Source organism: Lissotriton helveticus, chromosome 3_2 (assembly GCF_964261635.1).
Source record: "Lissotriton helveticus chromosome 3_2, aLisHel1.1, whole genome shotgun sequence".
In the NCBI taxonomy this organism is placed as follows: Eukaryota; Metazoa; Chordata; class Amphibia; order Caudata; family Salamandridae; genus Lissotriton; species Lissotriton helveticus.
This window is the reverse complement of record NC_136062.1, coordinates 168,037,629-168,057,505: the sequence shown is the minus strand read 5'-3', so window position 1 is coordinate 168,057,505 and position 19,877 is coordinate 168,037,629. Positions and strand designations below refer to the sequence as shown.

General features: G+C 46.3%; 1 protein-coding gene across 2 annotated transcripts in view; it reads left to right on the top strand.

The window, feature by feature from the left end:
* The window catches only part of LOC144826531 (dual oxidase 1-like), a 1,074,750-nt gene that overhangs the window by 552,288 nt on the left and 502,585 nt on the right, over nucleotides 1-19,877 (top strand). For both annotated transcript variants that reach the window (XM_078684961.1, XM_078684960.1), the window contains one exon: nucleotides 1,300-1,475. In XM_078684961.1, the coding sequence (XP_078541087.1) occupies nucleotides 1,300-1,475 (176 nt within the window). The remainder of the gene's footprint in view (nucleotides 1-1,299; nucleotides 1,476-19,877) is intronic.

Genomic DNA, 19,877 nt, shown 5'->3' with positions numbered 1-19,877 from the left:
TTGTTCCTCCCAAGGTCCTTTCCTCTACGTAAACGAAGATAAACCCGACCTTGCACCAGTAAAATAAATAGGCACGCAAGTGTAAAAACAGTGAAATGACATAGCGAAGGATGCGATTCTTTGAATATCGTGATTTTGTCAATAAAAAACGTAAGTTCCCAACGAAATCTTAATAATCGGTATATAAAATAGATAAGCAGCCTAAAAAACTTACGTGGCTGAAAAAGAATAAACCATTAGGACAAAGGGATATAAATTACATGAACAGTAATCAATCATAAACATAGCAGTCAAACATAAAATCCTACCAATGAAAGGAGGGAAAAGGGGGATTTCCGTAAATTGGCAATCAGTATGGAGAGAAAAGGGGGGGAGGAGGGAGGGAATGTTAAACCAAACCCTTGAAATCTCCTTCAAATAAAGTATAATAACAGTAAACTAACAATGTGAAAGGCAAGAAGTAAAAGGTTACTTATCTGCTCAGAGACGCATTTAAAAGAGGCAGTCTTCTGAGGGCTCTTGGAGTTTATTTGTTATGTATGTTCTCAATGGAACCTTTCTATTATGATGTTTGCGGCTGCTTAGAGACGCATTAAAAGTTGTATGCATAATGTAGCCTCCGTTCTTGTAATGAAATCTAAGTGCATATCACTACAGTACACATTTTGTTCTGTACAGTAAAGAACTAAATTGCCATGGAAATTACCATGGGAAATAAACATTTTAGACCCCCTCCCCCCCTTTTATTGGCCCCTGCTTGACAGATAAGTGCAAAACATTCATTGAAGGAGCCAAGGTGAATGCACATTTTGAAAAGAAAGTTTCATGTACATTTGTCAAATTATTAGCAAAATATGAAGAAACTCTGACCTAACCATGACTACTCAGCTTATATATAGATATAGGTGTGTGTGTGTGTGTGTGTGTGTGTGTGTGTGTGTGAGTGTGTGTGTGTGTGTGTGCATGTATGTAACATTTTAGAAACTCAATGATATTTGAAAAACAGTACCAATGCAGCTTTCTCAATTTTTGTGACATTGCAACACTGTATGTAAAATTTGTCAGACACGTTTGTAGCAAATATTGTTTGTTCTATTTTGTAATATATCTGAAGCAGAATCATCACAAAATAGATTCATAGTGGTATGTAAAATGAAATAAATAGCTTTATCCTATTACACATTACAAACTGGATAGTTGGAATACACTGAGAAAATTGAGAAGTTGATGAGCAACTTACTGTGTAATTAACCTTACCATAATCTAAGTATCTTTTTTTGACTTTGGTCTTTTGCCCAGCTCCTGGAGGCCTTGGCTGCACTTTATGGCAATGACATATCAAAGTTGGAATTCCTTCCCGGAGCCATGCTTGAAAGTGATGGCGACATTGGAGAACTTCTCAGTGCCATCATCCAGGACCAGCTACAGCGCTTGCGGGATGGTGACCGGTTCTGGTTTGAGAACATTCGCAATGGGTGAGACATTTCAAATATCCTTTCTTTATTGCTGGTGAAATAAGCTTTTACTTGCTAGGTGTTGAAGCTCATGATTGGATGTACTGAATGAGATGGAAATCAGTCTGTGATGCCACCAGGTGGCGAGTACGTTTAAGGACAACTTATTTACCCAGTGCTCAATATGCCCTAGTGAGAAGATCCACACACATGAAATCCTTTTTCATCTGAGTTTGGTTGTTTGGACATTTCCACTGCAACTCTCTTTAATGCTCTAACTGAGCTAATAGGTAGGTGTAAGTAAAAGTGAATGTAGTTAGCATGCCATAAAGCCAACAAAACTGTAATTAGAAGTGGAGAACTTTCACTGTCCATTTCAAGTTTCAGTAAAAGTTAAATTGTTATATGAAAAATAAAATGAATGTACATACAGTAGTTCCAAAGTGAAATATCACAACTAGATACCAAATAGGAAAAAGATGATTCATTAAAAATTAATGGGAAGTCGAAAATAATTAACAAAACCTGTGTATTAGCAATGAACAAATTCACCTTGGTGCAGAATATCAGGCATAGAGGTCACTTCTTCAGCCGTAGTGTTAGACCTGATAGGCTTAAGGTGACCTTCCCCCAAATGTTTTGCTTCTTACTTGCCAACTGTTTTCTGTATTCGTTTTGTTGGCCTTAGAACTTTGAACACTTTATCACTGCCAACCAGTGCTAACGTGCTTGTGCTTCTCTACTAAACATAGTTTTATGGGCATATTAATGTATCTATACTTCTCTAGTAGAGTCCACTGAAAGTGCCCAGGGCCTGTAAATTAAGTGCTGCTAGTGAGCCTGCACCACTGATTGTGCCACCCATAGAAGTAGCTTTTAAAACAATTCTCATGCCTACCATTGCAGCACATGTGTTATGGCCGCGAGGTGGGCCGCCCAGTAGTACTTCTTGAGATCTGGGAGTGCTAATTTAGGGTGAGTTTGGCCAATGCTATACAGGGCTTCCTGTCCCACATCAAATCCCTCTGCAGGCCCTCAATTTCCTTGAAATAGGATGCAGGAACTAGGTCTGGGGAGTTCTGCAATGCATAAAGAAAGCGGGGCAGGGATATCATTTTGAAAAGACCTGCTCTGCCCAGCAGAGAGAGTGGAGCGCTTTCCAGCTTGTTATGTCTCGGTTCAACCTTTGTAATCGTGTGAGCAGATTGTGGTTGAATCGGAGTTTCTGGTCTGAGGTGACATAAATACTGAAATATTTGAAGCCAACTGTAGTAATTTGTCTAGGGCAGCCCTGGGGTGGGGTTGGCAGTGTACCGCTGATGACATATAGGAGGGACTTCCTGCAGTTAATTAAGAACCCAGAGTATCTTCTGAATTTTGCAAAGATATCTAGGACACATATGAGTGGCTCTATAGGGGAGGCTAAGAACAGAAGAATGTCATCCGCATATAAGGAGATGTGGTCCTCCCATTCTATTGACCAGCGCTGTCCATGTATCACTGGATCCCTACTAATCCATGCTGCCTGTGGTTCCAGGGCAAGGGCAAAGAGGAGGAGAGATAGCGGACAGCCCTGGCCAGTCCACCGACTCTGATTGAACATTTCAGATTTTTTATTGTTGACTACAACGTGAGCCAGGGGCTCCGAATAGAGGAGTCTGACCCACTGGACAAAGCTTGGTCCAAACCCCATCTATGTGGGGACTGCAAGGAGATATGCCATTCAATGGTGTCAAATGCCATGGTGGCATCTAATGAAATAATTATCACTGCCTCCTGGATCGTGGCTATTCTTCCCAGAACTGTAAGTTATGACGGGTTTACAAACCCATCTAGACGCCCACTGTTCACTTGGTGTAATACACCTTCAAAGTTTTGAAAACATTCTACTCAACAATATACCAGAAAACAATTGGTTGTTTTAATACATGATTTTCTCTTTTATAATTTCTTGTACACACTTTCCTCAGTGCTAATTACTTCATCATGTAAACATATGATTCATATAATTCACTTAATTTTTGATTTTACATGTACAATATACATTTCATTGTCGGTTTACAACACAGTTTCACTATTCCGCCCAATGCATTTTGGTACTCATTGGTACCTTCATCAGGGGCCAGTCTGCGGTTTTGACAACAGCGGTAACGTGAGAGCGGGCAGAGATATATATTCAGATCGAACGTAAAAGCTTTGAGGGAATAGAAATACACTGGCAGCTCCACAGCTTATCGATAGTAATACACTGTTCAGGAACGTGCTGACCCCAGGCGCAGTGACTCTTTCACACAGACTGGCCCCTGATGAAGGTCGCAATGAGTACCGAATGATGAAGTAATTAGCACTGAGGAAAGTGTGTACAAGAAATTATAAAAGAGAAAATCATGTATTAAAACAACCAATTGTTTTCTGGTATATTGTTGAGTAGAATGTTTTCAAAACTTTGAAGGTGTATTACACAAAGTGAATAGTGCGCGTCTAGATGGGTTTGTAAACCCGTCCTAACTTACATTTGTTAACAAGGATTGACTACCCTTATTAGTCGCAGCTATAATTTGCAGAGATATAAATTAGATATAAATTAGAGGAGTGCTCCTCACACACCCCCACAATCTGTATTCTTCCCAGAACACCATACACTCTATGCAAGTTCAACGCAGTGTTTTGATGAGGCATGAAGCCTGATTGGTCAGGATGCACCAGCCCGCTGATTACTTTGACGAGGCAGTTTGCCAGGAGTTTGGATACAATTTTAAGCTCCGCATTTAGTAGGGAGATCGGCCTATAGGAGGCGCAGGTAGTCTTTGGTTTACCCTACTTGTGGATAGTGATCAGCGTGGCTATCCTCTGATCCAGTGGAAGTGTCCCCAGCTCCCTGCTCTCCTTAAACATGACACCCAAGTGTGGAGCTAGTTTGTCTGGTCTGAGTTTGTAGAGCTCAATAGGTAGGACATAGGGCCTTGCCGGATTGGAGATTTCTGATAGCTTGTGCTATTTCATTTTTGGTAAAGTTGCTCTCCAATGGACTCCAGGTCTTCTGCTGACCGAGTGGGAAGTGCTATGTCCTCGGTTAGCGACTGGGAGATATCTTCAGCATATGGTGTACTTGTGAATTAGACTTCACTATAGTGTAAATCAAACTGATTTGCAATGGCTTGAGGGTCAGTCATGGACTTGGCATTTTATCTATCAGCTATGTCACCAGCCTACTAGCTCACTCCTTCTTGTCAAGCCATGCAATTAACTTCCCTGCCTTGTCACCCAGGTCATACACTCTGTCTTCTTTTTCTCTCCTCAGTGTTTTAGCCCTGTCTATGACTAATGCTTTATAGTCATCTCTTTTGAGTAGTAATGTGCGCAGTTTCTCTTGAGTAACCTCTACTTCTAGGTCTTCCTCTAGCCGGAGGACTTCGTTTTCCGCCTTCACTAGCTTCTTTAATCTCTCTTTTCGTATCCCGGCTATCAGTGACAGTGCTTGCCCCTGTATTACCCACAGGACCTGGGAGGATTCAACCAACCCCTCGTTATCTTGGTAGTAGTGGTCAGAGGCTTGGAGTAGTGCTTTTGGGACTCCTGGGTCTCGGAGATACCACAGATTCTACCCACCCTCCTCTGTCTCAGGACTATTTGTGCCCACACCGGGGAATGGTCGGAGTGCCCCTCGCCATGTGGCTGATCTCATGAACGTTTGCCACTTGGGATGCCAAGACTAGGAGATAATCTATACAGGAAAGGCTGTTGTGTGCCCCTGAGTAAAAAGTGTGATGGATACTGTCTGGGTGATGAGTTCTCCACACATGCACTAGGCATAGGGCCTCCACAAAGTCAGGTAGCCATCAATATGAAGCCCCAAGATCCTGTGGTGGGTATTGGTCTAAGGAGCTGAAACCACTGAATTGAAGTCGCCTCCCACCATCAGAAGACTCTCTGGAAGTGAGAGTAGTATTGAGCCCGAATCCTTAAATGTACTGCTCTGAAGGCCAGGTGACACATAGACCGACATGAGCGTTAGCGAGGTCCCATCCCATTGTCCCGAGATTCCTATGTATCTACCCTAGTCATCCGGCCATGTGGAGTGAACGGAGAGGGGAAAGTTGTATCTCAACATTATACCCACTTCTCTTGAGCCGGTGGTGAAACCTGAGTGGTTCACCAACTTGTTGCCCCACCTGTTTAATGCCTTACAGGCGTTACCCACTAGGTGCGTTTCTTGGAGCAGGATAATGTCCGGGGCTTGTCTTCTAATTTAGTGTAGGACTACGCAGCGTTTTACCTTATCCCCAAGCCCATTGACATTTCAACTCAGTAATTTAACACTTTTGTCCCCTAGTTTACTCATCAGACCCAGTGTAAGTCATGGAGTACTCTTGATAGGTGCAAATTCTTTTTGTCAATTCAACAATTATATACGCAGACTCTGAACCCCCAACCCAACATCCCCCCTACCTGCTTCCCTGCATTCTGGGCTTGAAACCTCCCATTTATGTAATTATGCAGAGTGCCTGTCGCACAACTTATGAACTAAATGTAGAAATGTGGGGGATGTGGTGCTTCGTCCCTCCGTCCCTCCCTTCATACCACAGTTTAGTAGCTCCCCGAGAAGGGCCGAGTCACAGGATCACTACCCATTTACTATGTAAGGTGACCCCCAACAAGCCAGAGTCTGACTTTGTTCTTGAATACCTGTTCCTTTCACAGATGTGGACATGGTACAATGGGGGGAAAGTTCCTGCAGTTCTTTGGAGCTGGCTCGCAATTCCGACTAGTGCCCTGTCCGACCGCTATTTCCGTGAAGATTATTTTCATCCGCTCCTTTCCAATCCTCCAACCACTCAGCAGCTGACTCTGGATAATCATAGAACCAGGCTTTACCGTCTGCTTCCACCCGGAGCCAAGCCGGGAACAGCATTGCGTACTTCACACCATTTTCTCTGAGCTTCTTTTTGATAGCAAGAAAAGATCGCCTACCGGGGACCACCCTGGCGTTTTGGAGTATCAAGTCTCTGTCCCGGAAGTTAAGTACCCTAGTCAGTATTGGAGGGGGGACGGCCCCGGGTTTCATACATCCCCCAAGAACTCTTTGCGCCTTTGGGTTGCAGATGTTTGAGGACGAGGACTTCCATGAAAATGTCCAATGCCTGCCCCTCCGCTTACTCTGGCACTCCCAGAATGGATACATTGTTCCTCCTGGGGTGTTCCTCATAGTCATCTAGCTTACTTTCAATGAATATTCGAAAAGTTTGCAGGTCTCGAATTTTGCTTTGTAGGTGTAAGGTGTCATCCAGCAAGCTTGCTGTTGTAATCTCTATCTGTTGGACCTTTTTGTTGATTTTTGTGAGGTCTGCCCTAATGAGAGTTACTTCTGTCGAGATTGTGTCCATTTTCTGCTCCAGAGACATCTTGACCCCTAGTTATTCAACTCCATGACATCTTTCAGGGTGAGTTCCGGGAGGTCCCTCTCTGATCCCCCCATCAATTTGTCCCTGAATTGTAGGTCCTGGAGCATCTCTTTAGGGAGCATATATCGATCCACTTTGTTTTGTTGTGTTACCTTTGGACCCCTCGTGTACAACATCTTGGCCCTCTCTGAGATGGTTCCTGTTTCACTTTACGGCAGTTATGCAAGTTGGGTCTGACTGCTGCTCTCCCCTAGCGTGCATGCGGGGAAGTGTAGCTCCGTACGGGTCCCAGCCCCTCAAAAACTGCAGGTTTGTGGGGCAAGGGGGAAAATAGGGATAGGCCCCCCCACAATATCGCCACCAATGGTGCTTAGTAGTGGGAGGGCTGCTCCCAACTCCACTGATGTTTTTGCCAACGTTTGCTGCAGTTACCACCCCTCACTTGATGGTGCCCACTTTGCCCCTTCCACTGCTGCCTATGGTGCTCATGGTATTTATAGTCCGCGTCTGTCTCTGCAGCCTGTGCCTAACAGCACTCAGGTCTGAGCCACTCAATGAGTTCTCTCCTACTCCCCACGTGTGTAAGGATTGCAGGCTGGTTCCACAGGAGCGTCAGGAATCCGAAGAGTAATCCGCAGCCTTCCCCTATGGTCTTCCGACTCTATCAAGCACTAGAGTACGAGAGACACGCCAGGGGAAAACAGGGAAACAAAACAAGGAAAGATGGGGGAAGACAATGATGATTGATGGTACTCTCCAGTAGTGAATGCGATGGTGCTTCAATGAAAGGAACCGGAACAAACAGGTAGGCTGTAATGACAAGAGGAAGTCAACAACTCTAGCTCTAATCCAATAGCTAGAATATACCAATGTACAAATACAACCATATCACATACCCCAGGTTCTTATTATGTAGCGGAGTTAACATGTGAAGGTGAAGACAATGGCACAGCGTCTGGAGCTATAATAGGGATGACACAATAGGTTGTTGAGCACCTGCAGGTGAGATGGTGTAAGGTACAATAACGGCCTATATAACTCCCTTCTTACTTCAACTATAATGGACCAGCCTTCGAAGACACTTTCACTACTGTGTGGCATATAATGAACTTTCCGCCCAACACTTCTGGAGGTGTCTTACACAGTGTATCACCATCTAGGAGAACCAAAGCGGAACATATATAATCCATACACATGTATCTATAGTACTGAAAAAAGATTGGTAGCGCATGTGCGCTCTTACCGCGATTCTTTGTAGTGTGGAATATGCACCCACCCTGATCCACGCAAGAGTGCCACCAAATACCAAGGAAAGAGGGTTCCAGTAATCTCAGCGTTAATGGCGGGTGTTCTGGAAACAGGGGATAAGATGGGCGAGGTGGAAACAGGATAGGGACAGGAAAATAGTGAAGGAGCAATCTAACTAACTAACTAAGAAAATAATAACTGGGGAATGCACTGACACCGGACAGCGGAGCGAAGCCCGGCCGCCGGGTGCAGTACACAAGTAATAGAAAATCAATAGGGAAAAATATCCACCGGATGGCGGAGCAAAGCCCGGCCGCCGGGTGGAAGACACGACCAGTGGAAGTCAAGGAAGTACACTCCGGCGCTGTGAACAGGCTCTCTCACAACACCGGATAATGCTGTGCCCGGCCGGATGGCGGAGCTAAGCCCGGCCGCCGGGCGAGGCACACGGAAAGGGGGAGAGGAGGATAGGCGTTTACGAGGTACGCCTGAGGCAGCGGAACACTGCCGACCAAAACTGCCTAAGCGTCTCCCGAGATAGGAGGATGCAGGGGACGCATACGCTCTACCAGCAACGGAACAGGAAAAGCGAAACAGGAACTGCTAGGTCAGGCAACAGGGAATAGGACGGAACCGGAAACAAGGGAAGCTTGACGCTAGAACGTGAAGCGTCGTTCCCTGTTTCCTGGTTCCTTAAATATCCTGTGTCTTAAAGGGACAGCGTAGGGGAGACCCGAGGCATGACAGTACACTCCCCCCACGATGCTCCCCACCTGGTTTGGGCTTATCAGGGTGTCTTTGATGGAATTCTCTCAATAATCGGGGAGCATGAATATTGTCCGCAGGCTCCCACGTGCGTTCCTCAACACCATACCCTTTCCAATGAACCAGATATTGCAATGTGCCTCTAACTCTCCGGGAATCCATGATGGCCCCAACCTCATACTCCTCTGAATCCTGCAAAAGAACAGGAGCAGGTCTCACCGGAACCTTAGTCCCCGGTTCAACCGGTTTGAGTAGCGACACATGGAAGACCGGATGGATCTTAAAGGAGGGAGGCAGGATGATCTTGATGGCGACAGGATTGATCACCCTCTCCACCTTGTAAGGTCCTATGTATTTGGGGCTAAACTTGCGTGGACCCCCCAAAGTGATGTACTTAGTGGAGAGCCAGACCTCATCTCCTGGTGTATAAATGGGTTCCAATCTCCTGTGTAGGTTTGCCCCTTCGGTGTATCGCACCTTTGCCATTTCTAGATTCTCTAGAGCTCTCTTCTGTACTTCGTGTAGGTGTTCAACTCTGTCTGAGGCAGCTGGGGTTGGACAATCGGTAGGGACACCGGAGGGCAATAACCTGGGGTGATAGCCATAAGAACAATAGAAAGGAGAGGTCTTGGTGGAGGAGTGTGAGCTTTGGTTGTAAGAGATTTCAGCTAACCAGACTAACTCATCCCATTCATCCAAGGTCTGTAATGTCTGATTCCGGATGTACTGCTCGAAACACTGGTTAACCCTTTCTGTTTGCCCGTCAGACTGTGGATGGTGACTGGAAGACAGACGAACATCAATATGGAGAAGGGAACATAAACTTCTCCAGAATCGAGACACAATTTGCGCCCCTCTATCGGACACTAGAGCAGAAGGGAAACCATGTAGTCGGACTATGTGCTGCATGAATATGGATGCCAACTCTACAGCGGTGGGCAAGCCCTTTAAGGGCACAAAATGAGCCATTTTAGTGAATAAGTCTACTACCACTAACAGTGTATTGTTCTTCAGTTTTGTGAGCGGTAGTTCAACTATAAAATCAAGTGACACAGTATGCCATGGACCTGCAGGTGAAGGTAGAGGCATAAGAAGGCCCACTGGATTGAGACGTGACACCTTGGTTTGAGCACACACACAACATGTCTTCACGTAGTGTTCGATGTCTTTCAACATAGTAGGCCACCAGAAACGGTCACGCACAGCCTCTATCGTTCTCTTGACGCCGGGATGACCTGCTACTGGATGAGAATGATACCACCTTAGGACCTGTTCTTGTAGCTCTTTTGACGGTAACACCACTCCCCCTTGTACCCGTACCAGTCCTCTTCGCAGCGACATTTCTTGTGGCCCTACCACCTGCATCATGTCTGCTGCAACTTGACTAGTTCTGACCAGGGTTAGGAATTCATCCTCGTTCTGTACAAGTCCTATGATGTTAGCTCTGGGGATGATGTTGACTTGCTCAATGGGGTCTGAAGGGATATCAAAACCCAACCGGGACAAGGCATCCGCCTTACCGTTTTTTCTCCCTGGTCTGTATTGAACGGTGAAGTCAAATTCGCTAAAATATTGGGACCAGCGTAACTGTCTCATGGATAGGGCCTTAGCTGATTTGAGGTACTGGAGGTTTCTGTGATCTGTATACACAACAGCAGGATATCTAGCCCCCAATAGATACTGCCTCCACTCCTCAAACGCCTTCTTAATGGCTAATAGTTCCTTATCTCCTACAGCATAATTGTACTCAGCAGGAGTGAACTTATGCGAGAAGAAAGCGACCGGATGGCACTCTCCAGTCACCGCATCCGCTTGGGACAGCACACCACCCACGGCCACTTGGGAGGCATCCACTTCCACCACAAAGGGCAATGCAGGGTCCGGATAACGCAGGACAGGAGCACTAGTGAACGCCTTCTTCAGAAGTCGAAAGGAACGATCTGCTTCACCAGACCACACAAAGGGGACGCCTTTACGCAATAGCGAAGTGACCGGCGATATCAAGGTGGAGAAATCACGGATAAACCGTCGATAAAAGTTTGCTAGGCCTAGAAAGCTTTGAATTTCCTTCACCGAACGAGGAGCCGGCCAAGCCAACACAGCCTCTACCTTGGAAGTATCCATACTAAGACCCCTAGGGGATACGACATATCCCAAAAATGGCACTTCCTTGGTGTGAAAGGTACACTTTTCCAGCTTGCAATACAAACGGTTGTCAAACAGTCGTTCCAATACATTACGGACATGTTGTTTGTGTTCAGTCAGGGTATTGGAAAAAATCAATAAATCATCTATGTAAGCAATCACATAGATCTCAAGCATGTCTTTTAATACCTCGTTGATAAAGAATTGAAACGCCGCAGGGGCATTACATAGCCCGAAGGGCATCACAAGATATTCAAAAAGTCCATACTTGGTGCAAAAGGCAGTTTTCCATTCGTCACCCTCCTTGACACGCACAAGATGGTAGGCCCCACGCAAGTCTAGCTTGGTGAAAAACTGGGCATTGCGTATTCTGTCAAGGAGGGAGGCGATGAGAGGCAGGGGGTAACGATTCTTGATGGTAACATCGTTCAACTTTCGATAATCAATGCAGCATCGCAAACCCCCTTCTCGTTTTGGTATGAAAAATAAAGAAGAAGAAGCCGAGGACCGAGATTGTCTAATAAACCCTTTCTGAAGCATGGAATCCAGATAGTCCCTTAAATAAACATTCTCCTTTTCGGTAAGGGCATAGACTCTACTGCAAGGGATTCTAGCTCCTGCCTCCAACTCTATACGGCAGTCATACACTCTGTGTGGGGGAAGAACCTCAGCTTCCTTGGCATCAAAGACTGCCTGTAGATCTTGGTAGCAGGGTGGTAAGGACGTACTAGACTCTTGGCTGTCGCGGTTCATACTTAAGCCTTCTACAGCTGCCCCCACTATGGTTGATGGCACGACAGAAGGAAATGTAACCGTAGATGTTTCCCAATTGATAACCGGATTCTGAGACCTCAACCATGGGATACCCAGTAATACTGGAAATTGTGGTGATCTAATTAAATCAAACACCACTTCCTCCTGATGGTCGGTATCTATAGTCATGTGAAGAGGACTGGTACATTGAGTTACGGGGCCAGAAATAAGAGAACTGCCGTCGATAGTTGTAACAGTACTGGGAGTTTCTTTTGTAGTACAGACTATCAGGTTTTTCTCTTGCCCACTCTTGGTCCATATAATTTCCAGACGCCCCAGAATCAATCATAACTAATACATGTAAACCCAGCGCCCCCTGAGTCATATGTACTGAAATATATAAATGGTTCGTGGGAGTGGTGTTAATATCAGAAGAAGAGACTGTAAGACCAGATCTACCTGGGTTCCTTGTCTCACAAGAACCCAGGCTTGCTAGTTTCCCTGTATTTTAGTTTGTGTGGACTTGGGTTTCACAGGGCACTCCCGCAAAAAATGACCTGCTTTACCACAATAAAGACATAGTCTAAGTGCTCTTCTCCTCTGTCTCTCTTCTGTAGTCAAAGGACCTCTAACAACACCTATCTGCATAGGTTCACTGTCATCACTAGATTTCTCAGGAGTGGTCTTCTTCTCCTTCGTGCCTGTGTAACGGTAATCGTGTTTCCCTCTCTCTTTCCTTCGTTCTTGGCAGCGGTGATCTATCTTAACAACTAAATCGATTAATGCAGGACAGGAGGTGGGAAGGTCGACTATTTGAGAGAGAGCGTCTTTCAATTCTTCACGTAAACCCCTATAAAACATAGTACTCTGTTTGGATTCAGGCCAGTCAGATTCAACCACCAAGCTGCGAAATTTGGTTATATAAGCTACCAAATCTTGGGTACCCTGTTTAAGGTCTAGCAACTCAGTATCAGCTGAATGAGTATACGTATGCCTATCGAACAATTTGCGAAACTCTCGCCTGAAAGCCGAGTAGCTGTGCAATAAAGGATCATCCCGGTCTACCAACGGGATTGCCCAGTCGGCCGCTGACCCACTAAGATACGAGATCACAAAAGCTACCTTAGCCTGATCTGAGGGAAAACATGCTGCTTTACAAGAAAAGTGTAACTGACACTGGCTTAGGAAAGCAGCGCATCGTGCTGCGTCCCCTGCAAATCTCTCAGGGGGTGCCAGCGGAATGATAGGGGGAGTAGTCACTTGTACCACTGATGTACCCCCACCTGAAGCCCCCGAGGGCTGCTGTCTCTGGAAGGTATCCATCCTAGCCATTAGAGTTTGCGTTTCTACCTGTAGATTACCTAACATTCCAGCTAGGTCTGTCAGGGTCACTGCTTCGAGATCCATGACGCTCGGGCAGAACGTACCACTTGGGCTTCACGTTCTGTAAGGATTGCAGGCTGGTTCCACAGGAGCGTCAGGAATCCGAAGAGTAATCCGCAGCCTTCCCCTACGGTCTTCCAACTCTATCAAGCACTAGAGTACGAGAGACACGCCAGGGGAAAACAGGGAAACAAAACAAGGAAAGATGGGGGAAGACAATGATGATTGATGGTACTCTCCAGTAGTGAATGCGATGGTGCTTCAATGAAAGGAACCGGAACAAACAGGTAGGCTGTAATGACAAGAGGAAGTCAACAACTCTAGCTCTAATCCAATAGCTAGAATATACCAATGTACAAATACAACCATATCACATACCCCAGGTTCTTATTATGTAGCGGAGTTAACATGTGAAGGTGAAGACAATGGCACAGCGTCTGGAGCTATAATAGGGATGACACAATAGGTTGTTGAGCACCTGCAGGTGAGATGGTGTAAGGTACAATAACGGCCTATATAACTCCCTTCTTACTTCAACTATAATGGACCAGCCTTCGAAGACACTTTCACTACTGTGTGGCATATAATGAACTTTCCGCCCAACACTTCTGGAGGTGTCTTACACAGTGTATCACCATCTAGGAGAACCAAAGCGGAACATATATAATCCATACACATGTATCTATAGTACTGAAAAAAGATTGGTAGCGCATGTGCGCTCTTACCGCGTTTCTTTGTAGTGTGGAATATGCACCCACCCTGATCCACGCAAGAGTGCCACCAAATACCAAGGAAAGAGGGTTCCAGTAATCTCAGCGTTAATGGCGGGTGTTCTGGAAACAGGGGATAAGATGGGCGAGGTGGAAACAGGATAGGGACAGGAAAATAGTGAAGGAGCAATCTAACTAACTAACTAAGAAAATAATAACTGGGGAATGCACTGACACCGGACAGCGGAGCGAAGCCCGGCCGCCGGGTGCAGTACACAAGTAATAGAAAATCAATAGGGAAAAATATCCACCGGATGGCGGAGCAAAGCCCGGCCGCCGGGTGGAAGACACGACCAGTGGAAGTCAAGGAAGTACACTCCGGCGCTGTGAACAGGCTCTCTCACAACACCGGATAATGCTGTGCCCGGCCGGATGGCGGAGCTAAGCCCGGCCGCCGGGCGAGGCACACGGAAAGGGGGAGAGGAGGATAGGCGTTTACGAGGTACGCCTGAGGCAGCGGAACACTGCCGACCAAAACTGCCTAAGCGTCTCCCGAGATAGGAGGATGCAGGGGACGCATACGCTCTACCAGCAACGGAACAGGAAAAGCGAAACAGGAACTGCTAGGTCAGGCAACAGGGAATAGGACGGAACCGGAAACAAGGGAAGCTTGACGCTAGAACGTGAAGCGTCGTTCCCTGTTTCCTGGTTCCTTAAATATCCTGTGTCTTAAAGGGACAGCGTAGGGGAGACCCGAGGCATGACAGTACACTCCCCCCACGATGCTCCCCACCTGGTTTGGGCTTATCAGGGTGTCTTTGATGGAATTCTCTCAATAATCGGGGAGCATGAATATTGTCCGCAGGCTCCCACGTGCGTTCCTCAACACCATACCCTTTCCAATGAACCAGATATTGCAATGTGCCTCTAACTCTCCGGGAATCCATGATGGCCCCAACCTCATACTCCTCTGAATCCTGCAAAAGAACAGGAGCAGGTCTCACCGGAACCTTAGTCCCCGGTTCAACCGGTTTGAGTAGCGACACATGGAAGACCGGATGGATCTTAAAGGAGGGAGGCAGGATGATCTTGATGGCGACAGGATTGATCACCCTCTCCACCTTGTAAGGTCCTATGTATTTGGGGCTAAACTTGCGTGGACCCCCCAAAGTGATGTACTTAGTGGAGAGCCAGACCTCATCTCCTGGTGTATAAATGGGTTCCAATCTCCTGTGTAGGTTTGCCCCTTCGGTGTATCGCACCTTTGCCATTTCTAGATTCTCTAGAGCTCTCTTCTGTACTTCGTGTAGGTGTTCAACTCTGTCTGAGGCAGCTGGGGTTGGACAATCGGTAGGGACACCGGAGGGCAATAACCTGGGGTGATAGCCATAAGAACAATAGAAAGGAGAGGTCTTGGTGGAGGAGTGTGAGCTTTGGTTGTAAGAGATTTCAGCTAACCAGACTAACTCATCCCATTCATCCAAGGTCTGTAATGTCTGATTCCGGATGTACTGCTCGAAACACTGGTTAACCCTTTCTGTTTGCCCGTCAGACTGTGGATGGTGACTGGAAGACAGACGAACATCAATATGGAGAAGGGAACATAAACTTCTCCAGAATCGAGACACAAATTGCGCCCCTCTATCGGACACTAGAGCAGAAGGGAAACCATGTAGTCGGACTATGTGCTGCATGAATATGGATGCCAACTCTACAGCGGTGGGCAAGCCCTTTAAGGGCACAAAATGAGCCATTTTAGTGAATAAGTCTACTACCCCTAACAGTGTATTGTTCTTCAGTTTTGTGAGCGGTAGTTCAACTATAAAATCAAGTGACACAGTATGCCATGGACCTGCAGGTGAAGGTAGAGGCATAAGAAGGCCCACTGGATTGAGACGTGACACCTTGGTTTGAGCACACACACAACATGTCTTCATGTAGTGTTCGATGTCTTTCAACATAGTAGGCCACCAGAAACGGTCACGCACAGCCTCTATCGTTCTCTTGATGCCGGGATGACCTGCTACTGGATGAGAATGATACCACCTTAGGACCTGTTCTTGTAGCTCTTTTGACGGTAACACCACTCCCCCTTGTACCCGTACCAGTCCTCTTCGCAGCGACATTTCTTGTGGCCCTACCACCTGCATCATGTCTGCTGCAACTTGACTAGTTCTGACCAGGGTTAGGAATTCATCCTCGTTCTGTACAAGTCCTATGATGTTAGCTCTGGGGATGATGTTGACTTGCTCAATGGGGTCTGAAGGGATATCAAAACCCAACCGGGACAAGGCATCCGCCTTACCGTTTTTTCTCCCTGGTCTGTATTGAACGGTGAAGTCAAATTCGCTAAAATATTGGGACCAGCGTAACTGTCTCATGGATAGGGCCTTAGCTGATTTGAGGTACTGGAGGTTTCTGTGATCTGTATACACAACAGCAGGATATCTAGCCCCCAATAGATACTGCCTCCACTCCTCAAACGCCTTCTTAATGGCTAATAGTTCCTTATCTCCTACAGCATAATTGTACTCAGCAGGAGTGAACTTATGCGAGAAGAAAGCGACCGGATGGCACTCTCCAGTCACCGCATCCGCTTGGGACAGCACACCACCCACGGCCACTTGGGAGGCATCCACTTCCACCACAAAGGGCAATGCAGGGTCCGGATAACGCAGGACAGGAGCACTAGTGAACGCCTTCTTCAGAAGTCGAAAGGAACGATCTGCTTCACCAGACCACACAAAGGGGACGCCTTTACGCAATAGCGAAGTGACCGGCGATATCAAGGTGGAGAAATCACGGATAAACCGTCGATAAAAGTTTGCTAGGCCTAGAAAGCTTTGAATTTCCTTCACCGAACGAGGAGCCGGCCAAGCCAACACAGCCTCTACCTTGGAAGTATCCATACTAAGACCCCTAGGGGATACGACATATCCCAAAAATGGCACTTCCTTGGTGTGAAAGGTACACTTTTCCAGCTTGCAATACAAACGGTTGTCAAACAGTCGTTCCAATACATTACGGACATGTTGTTTGTGTTCAGTCAGGGTATTGGAAAAAATCAATAAATCATCTATGTAAGCAATCACATAGATCTCAAGCATGTCTTTTAATACCTCGTTGATAAAGAATTGAAACGCCGCAGGGGCATTACATAGCCCGAAGGGCATCACAAGATATTCAAAAAGTCCATACTTGGTGCAAAAGGCAGTTTTCCATTCGTCACCCTCCTTGACACGCACAAGATGGTAGGCCCCACGCAAGTCTAGCTTGGTGAAAAACTGGGCATTGCGTATTCTGTCAAGGAGGGAGGCGATGAGAGGCAGGGGGTAACGATTCTTGATGGTAACATCGTTCAACTTTCGATAATCAATGCAGCATCGCAAACCCCCTTCTCGTTTTGGTATGAAAAATAAAGAAGAAGAAGCCGGGGACCGAGATTGTCTAATAAACCCTTTCTGAAGCATGGAATCCAGATAGTCCCTTAAATAAACATTCTCCTTTTCGGTAAGGGCATAGACTCTACTGCAAGGGATTCTAGCTCCTGCCTCCAACTCTATACGGCAGTCATACACTCTGTGTGGGGGAAGAACCTCAGCTTCCTTGGCATCAAAGACTGCCTGTAGATCTTGGTAGCAGGGTGGTAAGGACGTACTAGACTCTTGGCTGTCGCGGTTCATACTTAAGCCTTCTACAGCTGCCCCCACTATGGTTGATGGCACGACAGAAGGAAATGTAACCGTAGATGTTTCCCAATTGATAACCGGATTCTGAGACCTCAACCATGGGATACCCAGTAATACTGGAAATTGTGGTGATCTAATTAAATCAAACACCACTTCCTCCTGATGGTCGGTATCTATAGTCATGTGAAGAGGACTGGTACATTGAGTTACGGGGCCAGAAATAAGAGAACTGCCGTCGATAGTTGTAACAGTACTGGGAGTTTCTTTTGTAGTACAGACTATCAGGTTTTTCTCTTGCCCACTCTTGGTCCATATAATTTCCAGACGCCCCAGAATCAATCATAACTAATACATGTAAACCCAGCGCCCCCTGAGTCATATGTACTGAAATATATAAATGGTTCGTGGGAGTGGTGTTAATATCAGAAGAAGAGACTGTAAGACCAGATCTACCTGGGTTCCTTGTCTCACAAGAACCCAGGCTTGCTAGTTTCCCTGTATTTTAGTTTGTGTGGACTTGGGTTTCACAGGGCACTCCCGCAAAAAATGACCTGCTTTACCACAATAAAGACATAGTCTAAGTGCTCTTCTCCTCTGTCTCTCTTCTGTAGTCAAAGGACCTCTAACAACACCTATCTGCATAGGTTCACTGTCATCACTAGATTTCTCAGGAGTGGTCTTCTTCTCCTTCGTGCCTGTGTAACGGTAATCGTGTTTCCCTCTCTCTTTCCTTCGTTCTTGGCAGCGGTGATCTATCTTAACAACTAAATCGATTAATGCAGGACAGGAGGTGGGAAGGTCGACTATTTGAGAGAGAGCGTCTTTCAATTCTTCACGTAAACCCCTATAAAACATAGTACTCTGTTTGGATTCAGGCCAGTCAGATTCAACCACCAAGCTGCGAAATTTGGTTATATAAGCTACCAAATCTTGGGTACCCTGTTTAAGGTCTAGCAACTCAGTATCAGCTGAATGAGTATACGTATGCCTATCGAACAATTTGCGAAACTCTCGCCTGAAAGCCGAGTAGCTGTGCAATAAAGGATCATCCCGGTCTACCAACGGGATTGCCCAGTCGGCCGCTGACCCACTAAGATACGAGATCACAAAAGCTACCTTAGCCTGATCTGAGGGAAAACATGCTGCTTTACAAGAAAAGTGTAACTGACACTGGCTTAGGAAAGCAGCGCATCGTGCTGCGTCCCCTGCAAATCTCTCAGGGGGTGCCAGCGGAATGATAGGGGGAGTAGTCACTTGTACCACTGATGTACCCCCACCTGAAGCCCCCGAGGGCTGCTGTCTCTGGAAGGTATCCATCCTAGCCATTAGAGTTTGCGTTTCTACCTGTAGATTACCTAACATTCCAGCTAGGTCTGTCAGGGTCACTGCTTCGAGATCCATGACGCTCGGGCAGAACGTACCACTTGGGCTTCACGTTCTGTAAGGATTGCAGGCTGGTTCCACAGGAGCGTCAGGAATCCGAAGAGTAATCCGCAGCCTTCCCCTACGGTCTTCCAACTCTATCAAGCACTAGAGTACGAGAGACACGCCAGGGGAAAACAGGGAAACAAAACAAGGAAAGATGGGGGAAGACAATGATGATTGATGGTACTCTCCAGTAGTGAATGCGATGGTGCTTCAATGAAAGGAACCGGAACAAACAGGTAGGCTGTAATGACAAGAGGAAGTCAACAACTCTAGCTCTAATCCAATAGCTAGAATATACCAATGTACAAATACAACCATATCACATACCCCAGGTTCTTATTATGTAGCGGAGTTAACATGTGAAGGTGAAGACAATGGCACAGCGTCTGGAGCTATAATAGGGATGACACAATAGGTTGTTGAGCACCTGCAGGTGAGATGGTGTAAGGTACAATAACGGCCTATATAACTCCCTTCTTACTTCAACTATAATGGACCAGCCTTCGAAGACACTTTCACTACTGTGTGGCATATAATGAACTTTCCGCCCAACACTTCTGGAGGTGTCTTACACAGTGTATCACCATCTAGGAGAACCAAAGCGGAACATATATAATCCATACACATGTATCTATAGTACTGAAAAAAGATTGGTAGCGCATGTGCGCTCTTACCGCGATTCTTTGTAGTGTGGAATATGCACCCACCCTGATCCACGCAAGAGTGCCACCAAATACCAAGGAAAGAGGGTTCCAGTAATCTCAGCGTTAATGGCGGGTGTTCTGGAAACAGGGGATAAGATGGGCGAGGTGGAAACAGGATAGGGACAGGAAAATAGTGAAGGAGCAATCTAACTAACTAACTAAGAAAATAATAACTGGGGAATGCACTGACACCGGA